The sequence below is a fragment of the Seriola aureovittata genome, chromosome 18 (genome assembly GCF_021018895.1).
Source record: "Seriola aureovittata isolate HTS-2021-v1 ecotype China chromosome 18, ASM2101889v1, whole genome shotgun sequence".
NCBI lineage: Eukaryota > Metazoa > Chordata > Actinopteri > Carangiformes > Carangidae > Seriola > Seriola aureovittata.
Window position 1 is genome coordinate 12625398 of NC_079381.1, and position 20942 is coordinate 12646339.

The 20942-nt window shown below is 39.2% G+C and overlaps 1 protein-coding gene across 3 annotated transcripts; it reads right to left on the bottom strand.

Annotated features, from left to right (window-relative positions):
* Window positions 1–2563: 2563 nt before the first annotated feature.
* On the bottom strand, window positions 2564–19797 carry LOC130186125 (calsenilin-like). 3 transcript variants are annotated; one of them, XM_056402884.1, is made up of 10 exons: window positions 19680–19797; window positions 15487–15580; window positions 11505–11679; window positions 6127–6251; window positions 4643–4712; window positions 4418–4488; window positions 4227–4334; window positions 4013–4117; window positions 3183–3245; window positions 2564–3061 (listed from the first exon to the last, which is right to left on the bottom strand). In XM_056402884.1, the coding sequence occupies exons 1-10, from the start codon at window positions 19766–19768 to the stop codon at window positions 3014–3016; spliced, it is 948 nt and encodes a 315-aa protein (XP_056258859.1). In that variant the 5' UTR covers window positions 19769–19797; the 3' UTR covers window positions 2564–3013. The 3 variants fall into 3 exon arrangements, with proteins under 3 accessions (XP_056258859.1, XP_056258860.1, XP_056258861.1); XM_056402885.1 differs by lacking the exon at window positions 19680–19797 and adding an exon at window positions 15720–15957; XM_056402886.1 differs by lacking the exons at window positions 11505–11679; window positions 15487–15580; window positions 19680–19797 and adding an exon at window positions 7446–11492.
* Window positions 19798–20942: the final 1145 nt, after the last annotated feature.

The window sequence follows — 20942 nt, forward strand, 5'->3', positions numbered from 1 at the left end:
TGTTACTGTCACCTTTTCCTCGACCCTTGAAGCCTCCACGCTTACTGTACACGTACTGTGCACCCGGGAACAGTGCTGCCATAAGCAGCAGCCAAACCCACAGAGAGAGAAGCTTCTGCTGGCCAGCCATCACTGGAAATCTGCACCATGCAAAAACACATCAACAAGTATTAATCTAAAAGAGACGCATGCAGGCTGAGGGCAAATAACCTGGACTTTTTATTCTCACAAACTTTTTCTTTTTTCTTTTCATGCAGTATATTTATTTATTTGAGAGACAAAGAGAGAGGAGTGAGTAAAGTCTCTTGGCTGTCATTCAAACTGGCATTAAAGCCTTTGATTTAGTTCACTGCACATCCAAAGTCACATGCTCTCCAGCACTAACACAACAGACATCCAGAACAATCCACATGCTCTGTCAACACTGGGATTAGCCAGGCATTATGTGTGTGATGCATATTTCACTCTATCATGATGCATTTGCTTTTCCTGGCTCTGACTAGCACTATACATTATATACCATTATACCATATTTACCATACCATAGGTTGTTATAAAAATATATCAGTGATGTAGTATCGAAGGATGTAGATTTGCAGTTTGTGTACATCATTGTAATTTGCCTGAAAAGAAATTATGCATAAAATTTAGGTAAAAAGTTTTAATTAAAAATGTAGATTTCTGATTTGATTCAAAACCATCCTGCAGTTGAAAAACATGAAAATGCAAAGAATATTAGTTGAATATTTTTATTTACCTTTCTGACTGGTCAGAGCAAGAAGTTGTGATGCTGGAGTGGCAGTCCCTTTTCAAACCACAACACCTGCAGTACAGCAGAGCTGCATGTTGCTTTTCAGTATCATTTCCATACCAACATCCACTCAACAGAGTCAGCGCAGCTCCTCCCCAAAACAAACCCTGCGGTGCTATTGGTTCATGATCAATAATACAGTGCACGTTCAATGATTTTTGATGATGGTGGCGTTTCACATACAACTGTGAGACCTAGTTTCATCTCATTATTCAGCAAATGCAAAGGCTAGTACAAAAACAAATGCATCACTATCAAAGGTCTGCCTATATGTTTGTAGGCTTCATTTTATTCACTAAAAGCTTACACGTTTTGCCTGCATGATTATAATGCTCAACAGTGTTTAAGGGAACTATTGGTTTCTTTAACTTTAACCAGTGCCCATTCATTTTATTTGACCCTCCAGATGAAAGGCTGACCTGTAGAAAGAGGGGGGTCAACCTGCAAGTTTAACCGAAGAATAATTGTTTTTAGGTTTAATTTGCATTGTTGCTTTTATTTTGTGGTTCTTTTCTTCAGGATTAACAATAAATGTACTAATTCAACCAGATATCTAAATTCTGTGATTTGGATACCAGTTTGAGAGTTTTCTTGAGTCAAACATGCACTTGCATTCATATGTGATTATATGGGTTTTTAAATGGAACTACCATCCATCTATTGACTATTACAGTCAGTTTCTCAACATCTCATATAGTGGAAGTTCTTAAAGGAATAATATTGGCATCTTCTTTAGCAGCCAAATTTCACTTTTGCATCCCCAAAAAAATGTGATGTAATGATGTGGTGGTACTGTGTTATATTCAAAGTTTTCATCCACAACTAAAATTTATTTAAAAAATGAAAAGTTCATTTTTTAACCTACTGCCGATATACTAATAGACTGTAAGAGGTAATATGTTTGTGTCATTATATTGAGTGTCGAGTCTTATGGTTTCTTTGATTAAAAAGCACTGATGGTTGATTTTATTCTTTTTGCTGTGTTGCTGTCTATGGATCGAGATGTTAAAGATATTTGGTCCAGAGGAGCAAGACTATATTCACCAATCAGAAGAAGCTTTTGTAATGATAAATTGAAAGATTAATCATGCCGAACAAAAACAGAGCAGGAAACTGAACACAGAGAATGTACAGAGAATAAAATGAACAACACAGCTGACTTTTTTCTTTTTTCGTGTGTCATATCAAGACTGTGATGCAAAGAAATAAAAGACACCACAGGATGTAGAATAAGAGAGATGATTGTTCAGAAATAGGAGACTGGTCAAATTGCTAAAAACTGGAAAAGATTCCATCATGCGGAATCAAAGCACTAGGAATTTTTTGCTTTGTGTCATGGGTTTAGAGGATCCACCTGAGGGCACACTTTGGACACTGTAGTTTTGTTCAGTTTAACTCAAGCGATGGTTTAAACACAGTGAAACATCTATGTAACTGGCTGCAAGTAGCCAGTTACACACAACTTTGCTTCATGGCTTTTTTTTTTTTTTTTTTTTTTTTTTTTGCAGCTTTACAGATCCACAGCCTGAAATACAATGCAACACTCCTGATGCAACCATTTGCTAGACCCTTACATTTCTGTATTTTATTCTGAAAGTGGACACACCTGAGCCTTTTTGTGCTGTCCGTGTGAAAATTAGCAAAAGATACAAACAAGTTAAAACCTGCACATGTGGAAAGGAGACACACTTCAGACTTATTTTTGGTCTCTGTGAGGAACTTAAGACATAAAAAAGAAAATAGAGTTAACAATTGGTGAAGGTAGACATTTATTTCAGCAGGTTTTGGGTCAACATGACAATGACGGGGTATCATGTTTACACAAACATCTGAGGAACTTAGAAACATAATTATTTTCTTTACAGTATAGTACAGTAACAAAGTATCATCCCACTTATGCCCGAGTTTCAGAGTGGTCAACAATAAAACCTCCTGTTTGTGCTCAATGTGGTTTGCATCACATGCTTTGATTTGTTGGGCAAACGCATGCTCATCTGGTAACGATGAAGTTTTTAATTTTCCACATTTGCTTCATGTGCAAAAAGAAGATTAAAACTGTCATGCAAAGAAACATTTCTCCAAGTGATTTGGTGAATTCTTCACATTTCTCTGCATAGAACAGTTTGAATTCCTTTTCAGGATGAAAGTTGTTTCAGCTGGGAGCGCTATGCAGCATTACTGATCCACATCCGTCTAAAGAAACTAGATGACGTTCTCAAAGAGCTGCATGGAAGCCATTATACTTTCATCCTGTCGAGAAAATGAACAAAAGATCCAAGTAATAGGCTACATGTGGTGTTGTGCAAAAAGCAACAGTGAACAGTCAATCTGTGCAGTTTGAGCACATTAGTCACTTTTATTACTGCTTTACCTTCTGGCAGGTTTCTATAAACTCATCTATAGTCACCACTCCATCTCTGTTACGATCCATTTTCTGAAAAATGTCAGACATGTAAAGGAGAGAGACTTCATGTTTAGTCAAGTAGGAAAGTAAGTGAGTAAAATACTTTATGAAGAGTAACTCAGAAGGATTTTCATCTAAGGTTTAAAAGTGTGTCATGAAATCACAGTGACAAACTGTGGGTTTGGAAGAAGTTTGGTCTTCAGATTCTTTGATTTGAGAATCTGGAGATGCCACATCAAAAGTTTAGGTGCAGTTTTAGGTTTTTAGTTTGTATCTTTTTTTTCACAAAACCCAAAGATACAGTCCAGTGTCCGAAAGTAGATTTAGGATATTCTGTGAAATTGTAACAAAAAAAGAAATCTGTGTAGTGAAGGTGTTTCAGGAGATTCAGCTGGACTGAAGGAATGTGTGAACACAAGGTTTTTGATTGTGTGTTGAACAGTTTAGAGATTATTGACCTTTGTCCACTGCTTGTGATGCAGTGTACTAAAAACCAACTTTCACCCTGTCACCAGACATATAATAACATTGTTACGAGACAGACTGACGCACATTTACATTTGCAGTGTGTTAAAACCGATGCTGTTCTGCACCTTGTGATAATATATTTCTTGACCTGTGCATTTTAGTTAGGTTTGTTTTTTTTGTTCCTGCAACAAATTTGTGACTCTATTGTAATGACTGTGTACAGTAACACAGGTTGTGGTCTTGGATCAGTACAATATCTGGATGTAATAACATCTATTTAGATGCCAAGGATTAGACCGTGTCGTTTAGTGGCGTCAGAGATAACACACCTGGAAGAATTTCTCCACATGCTCAAAGGGGGATTCCTCTCGTACACTGGGTGAGGTATACCTGCCCATCATGTCATAAATGGACGTCATTATTGCCAACATTTCCTATAGAGAAATAAAAATAGCAACAAAACCCGCTCAGATTTACATCTGTAGAAATCATGACACTGCAACAGATTTTGATGTATTTCTCTTAAGAGAATTTTGACCCTACCTCTTTTGTAATGTAGCCATCCTTGTTGATATCGTACAGATTAAACGCCCATCGGAGTTTCTCTGTAACAGAGCCTCTAAGCAACACAGACAATCCTAACACAAAATCCTGTAAAACAAAAATCATTGCATCCTACTTTAAACTAAAACCAAATACACGTCACACAGATATGCAGACCTCTGTACACTCACCTCAAAGCGGATGGAGCCACTTCTGTCCATGTCAAACGCGTTGAACAGGAAATGTGCATATGTGGTCGCATCTGAGGACAAATAATGGACATACAGGGTTGAAAATGAACATTTTGTGACTCTTGCAAACCCCAATTATTTATTGCAACCATGACTTACTTTGCTTGTTTCACAATCTATCAGGTCAATCTTTCATAGGTTTATAGTTTACATTTCAGACTGTACCTCCTTGAGGGAAGAACTGTGAGTAAATGGTCTTGAATGTTTCTTCATCCACGAGTCCGCTGGGACATTCCTATTGAAGGGTAAAAAAAAATTTTTTTTATAGCTCCTTTTATCTTTTCTGTACTCACCAGCAGTTTCACACAACAGGATGCACAGGAACAGCACAATGCCATTATTTTGAAACTTAATGACAAGATTATACTGAATATACACATGCACATTTAATTCTTCTGTATTATGGGAAGCAGCTCAACAAAGTGTTTCTTGATGATTAACCTACTCTCTGCTCCTTTGTTATTTTTTAAAAAGAGATTTTAAAATGGTGTTGTAGTGTGCAGACGTGATCCCTAGCTGCAGTGCAAGGACATGGTCACTAGAGGGTGAGAAGAGCAGGATATCCAGTAGCAATAGCGAATTGAGAAGATTTTGTCTGAGGCCTTTCGAGCTTTTCATCAATCCACAGAATGCAGTTACACAGAATTACTGCGTTTAAGCTGCTGTGAGAGTGTCTTCACGTTTTGGTTCAGGTCAAGGGAAAATGCAAGTGATGCAGAGAAGGGGAAACAGTTCAGTATCAGTACAACAAGAGCACAGGGGGAAAAAGGGAGCTGGAGAAGCTGCTAAAATCTCTTGAAATGACATGTTTTTCCACCCGCTGCTCTTGGTCTGCCACCAACACCAGTGGGAATTTTCCTAACATCACTGGCCAAAATGATGAGTCACAAGCTAAATATTTGCTTTCTCTGAGATGTTGTGTTTCCTTGTAAATACAACCTATGCAAATGCAAGTCAGGTTTTCATTACATCCAAAGAACATGAAGCATCTGATTTTACTGATAATTGAAATAAACTGCTTTTTTTTACTTTTATTATTGACATAGCAGCAAAAATATAGGTGGAAGTAATAATATTAAATACAGATCTGTTTAGCTGACGTTTCCCAGTAACCCTCATTCACAATCCTATTAATTGCACATGTGCTTCTCCTGCTATGACAAATTTCTGCTGTGAAAAAGATATTTCATTTGAAACAATCAGTTTTGTTTACACTAAAGCAAAGCATTTTTAATGATGCAGTTTTGTTTACTTCAGCTTGTGGTCTTCTTCCTCTCCTCTTTAATGGCACTTTGCAACTTTTAAAGGCGCATTACAGCCAATAACTGTCAATATGCATTACTTGCATCGGCACTTAGCAAAAGCATGTATAACGTCACCCCCACGCTCGAGCATGTGTTGGTAAAACACAAAATATATAAACAATAAACCGAAACTTGGCTCAGTGGTGCAAGTCCAAAAACAGGCAGGAGGTAAAACAGGCAACAAGGCTGAAAACAACAGCAGGAATGACACAACAGAGAATCTGGCAGGGGGAAAGTGGAGGTGGACCAGGACATATAGGCTCCTAAGGAGCTAATGAGTGACTGGGGAACAGGTGAGAAAGTGGGTGTGAGGAATCCCGGCCATTCCTCTGACTGTTTTCATACATTTTTGAAGCCTCTATAAAGCGACTGGAGCTCCTTCCTGGTGAACTGGGTCTGGGCTTGGAGCTGGTCAAGGCCCTCAGGTTGGTGTCGCACCATGGAGAGTTCAAGGTCACCGTCAGTGCTGTCTGTCAGAGGGGAAACAGAGAAGTCGGGGAAGGTGGGAAACAGAGGGGAGGGAGAAAAGAGGGAGGAAACAGAGGTAAGACAAGAAAGAAATAAAAAAAAAGGGAAGGGCAGGGGAGGAATCGAACACTAGAAAATCAAACAGATGGTAGGCGAAAAATTAAAATGACTGCACGTAACTCAAAATGCTCACCATCTTCAGACAAAACAAAGTATAAAATTGAGAGGTTAGAAAAGGGAAGGTGAGACAAGGAAATGGGTAGAAGATAAAGGATGGTAAGAAGAATGTTCAGTATTGGATACAAGAAGATGAGACCGAAAGAAAGAGAGATTTTTTTTTTTTTTTTACAGAAAAGTGAGAAAACGTACGAGTAAGAGGAACTTCTAGAACTGCAAAGGAAATAGGATGGAAATAAGCAGATAAACATGCTAATCCTTTTCTTTTAGCTATTGTGGGCATTTCTGAGGTCACTATTGTATAAACAGAGCATAGATTTCACAAAAACTGTCAGTCTGGCACTTGCATAAAATGGCACAAAGCAAATGCAGGGATCGAATAGGGATTTTAGACAGAGCATCTGACTTGCAATGAAAGCACATGTGTCACTAACTCCCAGTGAGCCAGCGCAGAAAGAGCTGGGATAAAATGAAACTACCACTGCAGGTACTCACCGTCTTTACAAGAGCAACACGCACAGAAAGTTGAAAAAGACAAGGCAGGGATTGAGGAGAGGCGATGAAGAAATCAGAGGGGAAGAAGAAAGTCGCAGGACTGTTAAAATATTTGGCTTGATATCTACAAGTTACATTTACCAACACAGTGAACACACCATTAAAGGACAGATTCACATTTTGTCAAGTCTGTTTTTTTTTTTTTTTTTTTAAAACAGCACTTACATGCCATTGTGTACATTAAAAAATATTTTGCTCACTGTAGAGGTTCATACAGGCCGTGAGGAGATCCCCTCCTCACACATTTCTGATGTGAGTGTTTTTCACTTGAAGAAATGTAAACCTATCCTTTAATATTTTACAGCTTGTTTGTGTGACTACAATTATATACTCATAACTTTAGCTTTGTTATTACATACAACAAAATCAAATGACAAGAATGTTTAACAGTATTACTCTTATACAGAATACAAAAGTTTAAACCTACAATATTATTTTCTCCAGACTTGCTCTTCATGTCTTACCTTCCAACGACAAGGGCTCCCAAATCCCAAACTGTTTGAGCACAACAATAAACAGTCCAATAACAACAGCAATGGCAATAATTTCCATTCCCTCCAATCCCATCGTTGCCCTGCATTAGATATAACCTGTGCAAAACACGTTTTAAAAAAACTTAACGTTGAAATTCTTTCCCGATGTGTTTCTAAACGTCGCATTTGAACATCACCTGCTGCTAATCATCTCCTTCCTCCAGCCGCCTCCTCTTTATCAGTGTTTTTTGTACAGGCATCAGCAATTATATACACTTAAATGAAACTCCTGACTTCAACCACTGACCAGTCAGGGGGAAAAAAATGCTATTAGAGTGACTGAAGAGCATCCTCCTTTCAGTAAACAGGTGCAGTCCATGGTGTGCTCTTGCAAAGACATATCAAATTCATATCGTCTTAATCCCCCAAAATGAGCCGCAGTTATCTCCACTCGCAAACGATCCATCTGTGTTACTACTCGGCAGCTTTTTACATCCAGCCTAGTTCATTTTAGGGTTTCTCCCACAACTCCATCGACTCAGGGGCTCCACCCCCACTCTCTCTTGAGTTGTGTGTGTGTGTATATATACATATATATATTTATATGTGTGTGCGTGTGTGTGTGTGTGTGTGTGTATGAGGTTGGTGATGTTCTTACTGAAGGAATTTCTTTACTAATAGTCTGTGATTGACAATCTAAGTTGTCTTTATTTGCTCAGTCATTTCAAGGATGCAAAGCTGTAAAACCAAGCATTGATCCACATCCGCTGATGGCTGGGATATGAACAGCACTTAGAGAGAAGGAGTCTGCCCTGCCCTTTGTGGCGCTGCTTGCGTCTGCTGGGTCGTTCAGCGATACACAGGCTCAGTAACTCGGACGTGACTGCTTTGACTGTAAAAACAGTGCTTCGTTTATGACATCGCAGTTAAGAATAGTAAAGTTGAATTACGTCTGTGCTGCACACATCAGAGGTCAATTTCTATCTGCTGTGAAATGCTCCTCATAACATGACGGCTGGCAGTCTAAAAATACCTTTGTTGTTAAGACCTGAGCGAGCCTTTGTATGATAATGCCGTGCTGGAAGATGACACGACTAAAGAAAAATGTGAGTATATGATGACTCTGCACAACATAATGGACTCAGTTTAAGTAGGAAAGGAGGGTGGAGGGCAAATCAATTGTTGAGAGGTAAAATATTGGTCCTAGAGCAGGCAGAGAAAGCGGGCCAGAGATGCATTTAGATGGCTTTATGTAAGTTAGAGACACCAAATGGACTTGTCTTTAATAATGTCCGAGTCAAACAACTACTGAAATAACTAATGAGCTATTCTGGCTTTATCCAGAATCATATAAAATTGTAACCATTTCATTAACCTCCTTGAAGGTGAACGATTGTGCCAAATTTGAAGGGATTTCCTAGACGACTACTCGAGATGCTGCGTTCACACGGTGAAAACTGTTTCGTGATGTCACTGTGACCTTTGACCACCAAAATCTAATCGGTTAATCCTTGAGTTTGTGCCAAATTTGCAGAAATTCCCTCAAGGTGTTACTGAGATATTGTGTTCACGAGAATGGGATGTGCGTACAACGTTCGTACATACTGTATGTACGAACAGACAGACGGACAACCTGAAAACATAAAGCCTCTGGTCCCGGCATTATGATATCCAGAACTTTGCCTTTTATGAGTCAGCAGAGCGTAAACTGTGAGATCAGGGGTGATGGATCATGTAGCTTAGAAAGTGCTGCAAGTTAACCCTCAAATACAACTGAGGGTTTTTGCACACAGCCATCTCATGCCATATAACATTATAACAACATTAAAGCTGATGTTTAATGCACCTTAAGTGCTGATCTGTCCGTGTTCTTCTACTAAACACAGACATAAGTGAAGGGAACGCAGGGAAGCCGACAGTGCAGCCATCAGACTCAACGCCAGGCTCTAATGACTGCGGTGAGGGCAACATTACAACTCAGAGCCTGAGCCCATCGATCAAAATATCACACAAGTTCTCATCACACAATTATACATCCTTAACTTAACTAAGAACTGTTTTTAGAAACTTCATACAAACAAGGAGGTTAGGAAGGGACTTTATCTGTCCTTCATACACTTGTTATCCAGGTTTCTTTAAACTTTGATTTACATCGTCAAACACTGACTCTACTGCAAACGCTTGATGGCTTTGACGGCCATTCTAAAGGGCATTTATGCAGCAGGATTTACGTTATCTGTACTAGTATTCAAACCTTACGTGACGACTCCTAAAGCTGGTCTGATGTGACAGAATGCACAAATGTTTTCACTCTCTATATTATTGTAAACTAAGCAACAAACTACTATTTCATATCGAGTATGAGGTGGAAAAACAAAGAAACTCACAAGGCAGTGAGACATTTTAAGTGCTACCTCTGCAGTAACACAAGTACATTGTAATTACAGCCAAACAGACATCTACAAACTTTGTTTTCAGAGCTTAGTTACAGCTAAGTGTTCTAAGTGCAGCATCCTCAGCTGAATCCTGCTGTGTGATGGCAAAAGTATCTATTACTTGCAATTGTTTTATTCTCATATTCTCATTCTCATGTTCATAACTAGAGAAACAGAAGACATCTTTGTCTCCATTCAGCAGCGATTCTCTATTATCAAACATGATTTTTTTTATTTCAAAGCAGTTGTATTACTTTTGCAAGCATTCTTCAGAAAAACCACAGACTATTTCCAGTGTGGTGTTGTGTATGAAACACACACGTATGAGAATGAGTGCACACCAACATCTACTGTAAGGACAGGAGGCACTCAGGTTGTATTAATGTCTACACACCAGCAGATGGCGATAAAGTTGTTACGATGTGAAGGACATACGTTTAAACCTCAATGAATGTTTCCATTTCAGAGGTTAACAAACAGTAAAGAAAAATAAAAGGTAAGAAATGATGAGAGTGATGACAAGAATTTAGTGATTCAGTGCATTACATCTAATAGAGTTCTACGACAGATATAATTAAAGGCCTCATAAATAAAAGAAATCAAGACCATTTCCTCACAGATGTCTAAATTAGGGATGGGATATATGGTTGAACTGTAAATGTGTAGCTGTTTTACTTTGAAGTGACGGTTTGTTAGCCATTAAAGCCTCGATGTCCTGTCCAAGGCACTCGGCCATCTGTCTGTTGGCACAGAGAGAGAAGTCGGCAGCAAATGAGTCTAGATGACAACAGCAGGTCATCTCTGGAAATGACGGCTTTTGTCTGCTTACCACTGTATTTTTTCACTGAGGCTTATCAAAGCACAAAAGACAGACAAATATTTGAATGAATCAAAGAGACTGTTTGCACATTAGGGGAATCAAGACAAAATGTGATATTGGCAGGAAAGATTGTGCATGCACGCAGCAGACTGTCTGCACTGTCTTGCCCACACAGGAGGGCAATGTCAATAATTCAGATAGAAAACTGGGGCATGTAGGGGCAGTCGAAGACACAGTGCTCTTCATCTATCTATGGAAAAAAAAAAAAAAGCGCCATTTAACACTTGTGACTGGTGGTGTGGCGTGGTACCTTCTTTAATTAACTTATTATAATTTCAAAGTACGCTAATTGAGTAGTTAAGATAGAAACGAGTTCCAAAGGTGAAATCATTCCTCAGAGATGAAGTGGCAAGTTCTGTGTGTACAGCGAGTTTTAGATGGGGAGGGAGAAATGTGGAGTGGATCAAACTTCATTCTACGAAGCACAATCAGAGGCTAAAGGGAAAGTGGCAGCTGTCCAGTCATTGACCGATGACCTGCTAAAATGAAGTGGCGCTTAGTGAGCAGAGAGGTATGTGCTGTAAACACTGAGTAGAGGGAAAGAATAGAGAGCATTTTAAATGTAGATCTATACTGTGGATGGTGAAGAAGCTCAAAAATTAATGTATTCTGTAGTGTGGGAGATTGAAGACCTGCCTCCCTGCTGAATCTCCCACCTCCCCTGCTGTCACAATCATGCTGATATTCAATATATTGTGTTGTTGCCTGGTGGTGGCTCTGTTCATGTGCCTCTACCTGGTCCCTGTTGCTTGGTGCTGGCGATGATCCATTTGACGAGACAGCACTTCATGAGAGATTTACGTGAGAGCCGCGGTTTCTGCCACTTGGAGCCCTCTGTCTGTCCGCCCGGGTTTGGATCTTTTCCATTGGCATCAGGCAGCAGACCGCCATCCACCGTCTTCTCATCCGCCTGAGGAAGTACAGAAAAGAAAGTGTCCTCTGAGAGGGAAAAGAAAAGCTCTTTGAAGATAAACCCTCTGGTGCTCCTCCGCTGTCAAAAGCCCCTACAAGAGGGATCACCTGACACACCTCAGGCAGGGAGAGGAAAACAACCAGTGATGCCTGGAAAAGCAGCCACTTCCAGGCTATAGGTCGCCTCCATTCTTTATCTTCTGACACCTAACTGCGTGTTGTGTGTGTCTTATAAGCTAGATTCATCAGTTAATATTTAAATCAGGTATAGTTACAATTTCTGTTTACAGATTTGATTTTGGAGGGAGGGAGAGAGGTTACCGTGGCAGTTCCCCTCAGATCTACAGAACATTTTTGCATCTTTGAGCCCATTGTTTTGGTTTTATGACCCACAGTTCCTCACAGCTCTCAGCAGCGTTATTTTTAGATGTTTTTCAGTGATAAAGCTCTAAAGCCCTAATGTACATTTAGCACCAAGCAGCAGACACACACAGCCAGGGATGAGCTGCAGAACATGATGGTAGTTACATTATTTCCTTCAGGGGTTGTTGATGACTAAAAACTGATTTAGAAAGGAGAGTGGATATTAGACTTCATTAGGTGGACTCAAATATGAGTCCAAATGAATGCTAATGTTGCTCCTGGTTGGGTAAATATGAACTTAATATGTCAGTGTAGTATTCACAGCTTATTTGCTTTGCCACCGTGCGGCACACAATCGCTGGATACAGGTTTTAAACGACAAAGACGCAGCACTATGCTCTGTGTTGAAGTTGATGTTTCCCATTTGAATTACAATTTCTATGGCACTTCCCGTTGCGGTTCCATTGGTTTACAGGCAGTTTACAGATTATAGTACGGTGAACATCTAACACCATCTAGACCTGAAGTTCCTGAACAATTTAATCTAAATGAGACATTATACACAAAACCTAATAACTTTTAGGAAGCACAAGTTACATATTGAAGGAGGCTTTTAATCTTATGGTTGCATGACAAAAAAAAGAAGGTTTGGTACTTGTAAGCTGGATCTGCTTTTATAGCTTTATATTGTGAAACAGCAAGGCACTTGATAGCTGGACCTGCAGGAGGAGCTACATGCAGCTAACAGGGTGAACAGATCAGTGCCTCGGTCATCAATACCTTGATACTCAAACAGCTCATTTGATATGAATAGTTAAGTGTTTATTACAAAATGTATTGGTCTTTATGCGGTTGCCACTCTCGTAGGAATCCCTTGCGCACTTTGCAGCTAAATCCTGCCTTTGTGTTGAACATATTTTAACACTGAAAGTAGCAGGAGATCAGTCTATGTACAGTGCTTCTGACAAAACTGGTGCTTCCGGACAAAGAGAGAATGAATTGGAAAAGGTATAATATTCCAGTAACAGGAGCTCTTCTGGGAACAGGGACACACCAGCTGTTACTATATTTCCAGTTATTTCCATCATCACACAACATGTTGTCATCTCACACTGGGCACGCATTCAGTGTTTCTATGTTCAGATTAATATTTCAGTGATAATGAAGCTTTACATTTTCAAACATGACTCACTTGCTCTAAAATAATCCAATTACACTTGTGTCAGGACAATTTTAGGATGAGAACTGTGGTGTTTTTTTTGTTTTTTCTTTTTAAGGGTCTGCATGTGTTTGGTTCTCTTTCCATTCTGAAATAATTTGTTGTGTCACCATCTCTCTGTGAGACTGTTTTTCTGAGCTATACTGTCTGGCTCTGAGAAACAGGGAGTATGTGTTGACTCATAGTCACTGTCAGTGTTATTGGACTGTTCTTCTTGGCACAGGTTCACAGTGTGTGAGGTTTGTTCCTTCCTTTTATTGTTTGGTTCTTTGTCGCCCATTTGAGTTACCTTCGGTTTTTCTCTTCCCTTCTTAAGGCTCCCATCTCATCTCTCTCTCTGTCTATGCAAGGTCTTTTACTTGCTTGTGATAACGGGCTCTTATGAATAAAACAGCTTTCTTTAAGAGGTTGCTGAGAATATAAGGTATAGAGTTTGTAGAGAAAATAGACAGAACTACTGTCTGGGGATCTCCCCTTAGTCCCGTATTTGAATACGAAAGGATGCCAAAGCATACAGAGCATCGAGAATGTCGCTCAATAATTCACACTACTTAAATCTGCATCAATAAAAGATCAGAGTTTGCTGCCACGGTGAGGTGAGTGACGAGGACGAGTTAAACAGACGTACACTTGATGGACCATCCAAAAGCCACATAAACAACCGGACACATGCAAACAGACATGCACACAAACATACAATAGGCATCCATGGCAGACACACAATCACACTGAAGAACTAAATGCACGGATGTATATTCAAGTGCATAAAGCAGTCTCATTCATATATGCAGCATATATCCTTCTGCAGTGACTGAAGTAGTTACTTCAAACTTCACTAATGTCAAGTTTAATTAAGGTATTTATTTAAAACCTTTATAATAAAATGTGCTTTTATATCAAGTAAATTATAAATTGTCAGTCATACTAAATTGTCTGTGAGGATGAAAAACTGTTTTAAAGGATCTGAACAGAAGGTGATTTAGGGTCTTAACATCCAAAGCGCTGCATTAGTAAAAACAAAGGAGCCATGTGTGCTGAGTAGTGAGATGCTCCCTGTGATCATGAAGTCATCATGAACACTGTGGGTGACCCTCCTCCACTGATCATCACATATGCTACCACACACACACACACAGACACAGACACAGAGACACACACACACACACACACACACACACACACCACACACACACACAACACACACACACACACACACACACACACACACACACACACACACACACACACACACACACACACACACACACACACACACACACACACACACACACAGAGAAGAGGAGCTCATGGCTGTTTCAATGAAATGACAAAAAGAAGTTGTTCTCCTGCTTGGACCCCATCAAGTCTGTGTCCTGGTTTTCAGTCTGGTTTCCAGCTCAACTCTTTGCCACCTGTTATGCTTTTCTAATCTGTTTTGATTTCTGTTTGCCATGTGGTTAACATGTTTTGGCTTCAAGTTACTGGTCAAACAAGCACATTACGTCAACATGCATGTTTCCATATTATAATTCTGTTTATAGTGTGAAATCAGGAGTGGTGGAAAGTACATTTACTCAAGTAGCCTCCTGTAGTTGAGTGCATTTTTTTTATTTTTATAAAAAAGGTACATTTACATTTGAGGGAAATACTTTACTTTTTTACTCTACCACATTCACCTGACAGCCTTAGTTAGTCTTTCGATACAAAAAATATGATCAACCAATAAAATTTAATGCATATTTATAGATCTCTCCAATAGATAAAGTAGTTAAAGTTAGACACACATCAACAAGCCACCACATTAAATGCTGCTTCTATTAGTGTAATACGTCAATAACAACATCCCCAATAATGCAATTTTTAACTAATTACAATTTTTTATTTCCACATAATTAGTTTTTTTTTTTAGTTTTTTCTTTTGACACTTTAAGTATATTTTTCTGATAATACATGCCTAGTTCACGCAGGACTTTTGTTTCAGCCTGAAGATCTGAACACTTCCTCCACTAATTCATGCCTTTAAAATGTGATGTACAGCTCTTTTTCTCTAATGTTCAGCTGAGTTGAAGGACTTTGCGCTGTTAATTTAAAAAGTAGGCTATCATACTGTGAGTTACAAAACGCTCACAGCAGCAATGGCCATGATTAATCTTTCTGCATGTTAGTGGAATCTATTCCAGCAATAAGTACATTAAAGCATAAAGTAATAGATGTTTACTGCACCTGCATTGCGTCTGGGCTTGTGTTGATGCTTTGGAGAAGAATCGCTGCAACGGTCCTCAGCTCGCGTTCCTCAAAACGACCCAGTGAGCTGCAGCTGCATGGAGAGAGAGCGCGCGAGAGAGACAAGACACAGAGAGAGAGAGCGAGAGAGAGAGAGAGAGAGAGAGAGAGATGCACTGAGGATAAACCGTAATCACCACATCTACGTGTTGCAGGTCAGCAAAAGTTCGCACCTGAAGAGTGAGAGAGTGAAGGTGTGATTGAGTCCGTGATGAGCTGCAGAGTCGTGATCCTCGGCTCATCCAGCAAACAGCACCGAGAGGAGGCGGACGCTTTATAGAGCCACAGAAGGAGCGAGGTGCGGACGAGGTGTTTGCATCGTGACAAATGTTATTAGAAGTGCTAGACATATTATAACGAGCAGCGATGATGTGTGGGTCCAAACTCAGACCCAGACTCTCTGAGGAAATTAAACAGGATTACTGTGTTTCTCACACACACACACACACACACACACACACACACACACACACACACACACACACACACACACACACACACACACACACACACACACACACACACACTGTCCGAGTTGATTTGCTGTGTTATGTCTGTATACTCAGATATAATTATAATACTACTACTAATAATACTATTTTGTGACTTTTATCCAATTTAGGTTGGTTGGGTGGTTGAATTGTTCTTACCAAATATTCTCAAACAATAAAAAAGCAAGACTTCCCATCAACATCAAATAGACAGGCTTTACATCTGCAATGTACTGACACCACAGCGTCACAATGGCATTGTGCTGCAAAGCTCCTTTAATTTGACTTTGAATTTTGAAACTACACCCCATTAAGGGAACACTCTGTACCGTGCACCTGTTTCCATCCATGGTATCACATTAAAGAAAAATGAATATGAGAGCAGGAAGCTGCCCAAAATATACTGACATGGCCTCTGCATCTGTTAAAGTGCCTCCTCAAATTCTATGAATGTCATTTGTCTCATTTGTGGTTATTGTTCCCACAAGTCACAGGGAGGTTTGAATGAAGGAGAAATGTTCTTCACTATCTCCAAGATGTATTTGTTACAATAGGAAATGTTGTCCATCAGTGCTTAAGAAGGAGAAATGTGATGTTTGAAGGCAACGCTTTATCTCAGGTGGAATAGACATTAAAAAGAGACATTAGAGGGAAAGTCGATTAATGAAACATAAAAACTGGCAAGAGCAAATGAAAGTGTAAAATGCACAAACTCAAAAAGATTTGCTGGTGACATGAGAACGTTCTGCATTATTCTATGAATGAAATGAAACAGCTTGAGTGCAAATCTCCACTTCCACTTTTGACCATGTTTCATCAAACAAAGACTAAGTCTGTCTGTGGTCTTGGTGCTGAAAAGTCAGAGTATCACCAAAGTCATTATGTTTCATCCTCTGGGGACCATGAATGCCTCTTCTAAACTGTATCCATCCAACAGGTGTTTAGATATTTCAGTCTGTACCTTTTTAAAAATGTGGGTGGTTATCATTTAGTTAATTATACACCAATAGCTTGAGATCATTCTCATTAATCAGAGAATACATTGACTTGAAATATCAAAATCTCCCCCGCTGTTTCAGCAATGATAACTAAACTGGTGAAATTTAATATTTCTGTTCTGTCTGTCTGTCCTTGCACTTCTCATCTTCCTACAGGTCTGTCTCACTCCTGCAGACACTTACGTTATTTTTAGCCTCACTAGTTCCAGAGAGCCTCCAGTTTCCCTGGTGCCTTACACATCAGCTCAGGGTTTAATTGAAGGTGTGTGTTCAGTGTAGATGTGCCTATGATGTGTGTGTGTGTGTGTCTGCGAAAGGTGGTTTCTTTTATTTTCTCTCTTCCTTCATGAATGTTGCATTTTTTTTTCCTTTTTTTGGGAGGATTTGCCACAAACACTCACATGCATGGCTGCACACATTTGTGCACACATTCATACTATGTCTGCAACTGTGCCACAAACATCCACCGCTACTCATCCTTTTCTTTGATAAGAGACATGAATATAAACCGGAAATGTGACATTATGAAACATGTTGACTTAATTAACTCTGTATGTTATAGGATTTGGGGAAGATGAAGTTACGTAGCTTCGTAGCAAAGAGGACATTAAAGGTTTGTTGCTGTTATAACTCTTTCCCCAAAGGTCTAAACACAAAGAAAAAATACAGAGGAGACAAAATTACACTCTCCACAGCTATCCCAAGACACAAAACTATACAATAAAACAGACAGGTCCTCTAAAATCTGACATTGCTTTAAGAGGCAATAAATGAAAAATACTTTTTTGTGATCACTAGACAGCTTCTGAAATAACAGCATTCAGCTGTAAAACAATGTGATAAAGATTTTTATTAAAAAGTGAGGATGTGTTTTCTTTTCAATGTCTCTTTGGCCACAGGATCTTGTTCACACTCGAGGTAATATTCTGTCTTTTTCAGCATGAGGAGAAGTTTTCCTTGAAAAACACATTCCTCATCCTCTTCCTCTCTTCGTCCTTCTGCCTCTGCCTCTCTGCACTGCTGCTGTCAGTTCATCTCCAGCACTTTAATGCGAGTAAAAAGCAGAAACTGCTGTTCTGTTTTTGAAGTATAGCTTTAAACAAATGTTAATTAACTCAGTATCTAAGTTGTTGACTTATTTCATCCAGGCAGCTTCCAGTTTAGTAATCCAGCTAAAAAATGTTTGAACTTTCTTTTGCAAACTGGATGTGATGTTGCTGAAGACGTATAATAAAATCATTTACCCTCTGCTGCACCCCACTCAATTTTTTTCCGGCCCATGAGGCTTAGAGGAATCACAATGCCAAAGCATTTCAACATTTTAATTAACTCAACAGTCCTAATCCGTCCCCTGTGTTAATTACTAACTCGCAGCTCTGAAGATGCTGTCATGGACATTTCTATTAGGGACCAGATGAAGGTTAAAAGTTAATTACACTGTGTGGCATCGCTTATTTTCCAGTAAAACCTCAGTAAATGTGAAAGGCTGCAGATAAAAGTTTCATTTCACACAGCCTCTCTTCCTGCCTGTGTTTTCCAGTCGTTGCACATCATAACTAATGCAACACCTGCACCATAAAAGATATATCTGACCTAATTTATTGCAGGGTTATTGCAATAGACGGCATAGTGCACAGTGTTTGACATGTGTCCATCTTATTGTGTTTCAGTCACACATACAGTATGTGTACATGTTTGTCTATGTGCGATACAATAAGAAGCCACAGAACCACCAACATAGCCAGAGGATTGCTCATGTACTGTCGCTGTCCAGTGAGAAGTGTATATTCAGATAAATTGAGTAATGAAGCGTTGTTATATCGACATTATCTTACTTTTTAAACAAAATAAACCATTTAAAACCCCATTTGTGCATTTATGGAGTTTTTATTTGCTGAAGTTGACACTGAAGGAGACACAAAAATATGAAAACAATAAAACTGATATCATTTAAAGACCCCCTCCAATGAAAATCACGTTTTTAACCTTGTTAACATGTCTACATCGTGTTTTATATATATATATATATATATATATATATATCGTGTTTTATATATATATATATATATATATATATATAATACAAGACATATCATATCACAGGGGACGGATCAGGATTGTTGAGACATATCATGAGTGAAATAAGCAGTCAAAACCATGGCTGCGCATTTCCACCTTCGAACTGCAGTGAACCAATGAGAAGTCTCATACAGCCAGGATTTCATACATCATATAACTGAGGAACCAATCCGTCAACTTTGGGGACAAGGGGTGGGCAAAATAAACTTGAAACCTTGTCAGTACAGGGAGCAAGAGTTTGCATTAACATAACCACTAACACATTTATGATGCCACTGTCAGTTGCGAGCTAGCAAACAGCATAAACAAATAAAAGATGCTAACTACGCTGTTGATTTTGGTGCAGAAGACTCTCCTCATCTGAGGCCGACTGAAGCTCAAACATGTGGCCAAGTCTCTCCTGTTTCCTCTAACACTAACCATCATGAGACACATTGCTCCTACACCAGTCACCAAAACCTTGTTAGTACAGACAGCAACAGTTTGCATTAGCCAGCCGCTAACACTTTGTCAACCACTGCGAGTTACAAGCTAACAAACAACGTAAATAAATAACTACGCTTACCATGCTGATACGTCTTCTAGTCGCTCATTTTGGTGCACAACCAACTCCTCAAAAACTCCTGAGTCTGGGTCTGGCTCAGGCTGAAACATGTGGCTGAGTCTCTCTGACGTTTCCTCAGCTAATCATATTGATTGGCGCTGCTGTTTCACCTGTCAACTTAGCGCGAGCAGCGGTGGTGGGCGGGGCATAAGGCCCGACAGATTTTTCAATGAGGAAGTAAGCGAACAATTGCTTACATCCCATGGATGTTCTTATAATACATCCATAGTGCAGCCCCATTTTATTCACTTTTTATGTGGGAAAAAACCATGTTAAACAAAAAATATTTATCATAGCAGAGGGTTTTTCTTTACATAACAAACCCTAACCCTAAAAAATACAATTATTATAAAGGTTATGATGTGCACTTTGTATATGTTTATGTATATGTGTATATATATATAAATTCAAAGTGAATGCAAGCTTGTGGAGACTTAACTAATAAACAGAATTGCATTAAATAAAAATGATAGGGAATAGGAAGTTTCGCTGGTAAAGAGTTTGAGTTCTAGTTTGACTACTAAGTCAATCGGAGTTGGAGCAGGAGTCTTGTCTTCATTTGTTGTATTTGGAAACATGACTGGTGTGACTGGATGAGTGTAACACTTGTTTCTCATTTGCTTTCTGTTATTTACCACTTCATCTGTTTTCTCCATGCTTTCTGAGCCATGGGGCCGTTTACATAAATAGCATGCACAGTCACTTTTTAAAAAAAAACAAACAAACTATATTTATCGATCCTGGCGCTTTTGATAGTGTAGCATAACATACACTACACTAAACAAAAATTTAAATTTTCACTTTGGACACCAGATGTCACTATTGTCCGTAACATACTGTAGACAGAGGCAGCTCACAGGCTCTATGAACAAAAGGATCAAAGTTTCTTCCTATTGACGATCTCATTTCTTCCTAAAAAACGTCCAAACTATCTGAATACACTCCACATACTGGGTAAGATGTTAATGTCTCTGTCTCTCTCTCTCTCTCTCTCTCTCTCTCTCTCTCTTCTCTCTCTCTCTCTCTCTCTCTCTCTGTTTCTCACACACATCCATTTTTAAATTTATGTAATTCAGCTGTAGTTTTACTCACCAGACCTGTGATTATGACCCAGTGCATAATCACAGGGTGTCTGTGTTTAGTTTGTGTGTGTGTATTTGTGTGATGAGTTGTGATTAGCTTGATGTAACACTCTGTAATATTCAAACTGTTCATATGCTAATA

What these genes read in the sequence shown, in the direction of transcription:
- LOC130186125 (XM_056402884.1), bottom strand. Translation starts at nt 19,768, where the DNA reads ATGTTTCAGCCTGAGCCAGACCCAGACTCAGGAGTTTTTGAGGAGTTG. An exon ending in CTAGAAGACGTATCAGCATG is followed by an intron (nt 15,581 to 19,679) that starts GTAAGCGTAGTT and finishes CTCTCCATGCAG; the next exon opens with CTGCAGCTCACTGGGTCGTT. An exon ending in ACAGTTCTTCCCTCAAGGAG is followed by an intron (nt 4,489 to 4,642) that starts GTACAGTCTGAA and finishes ATTTGTCCTCAG; the next exon opens with ATGCGACCACATATGCACAT.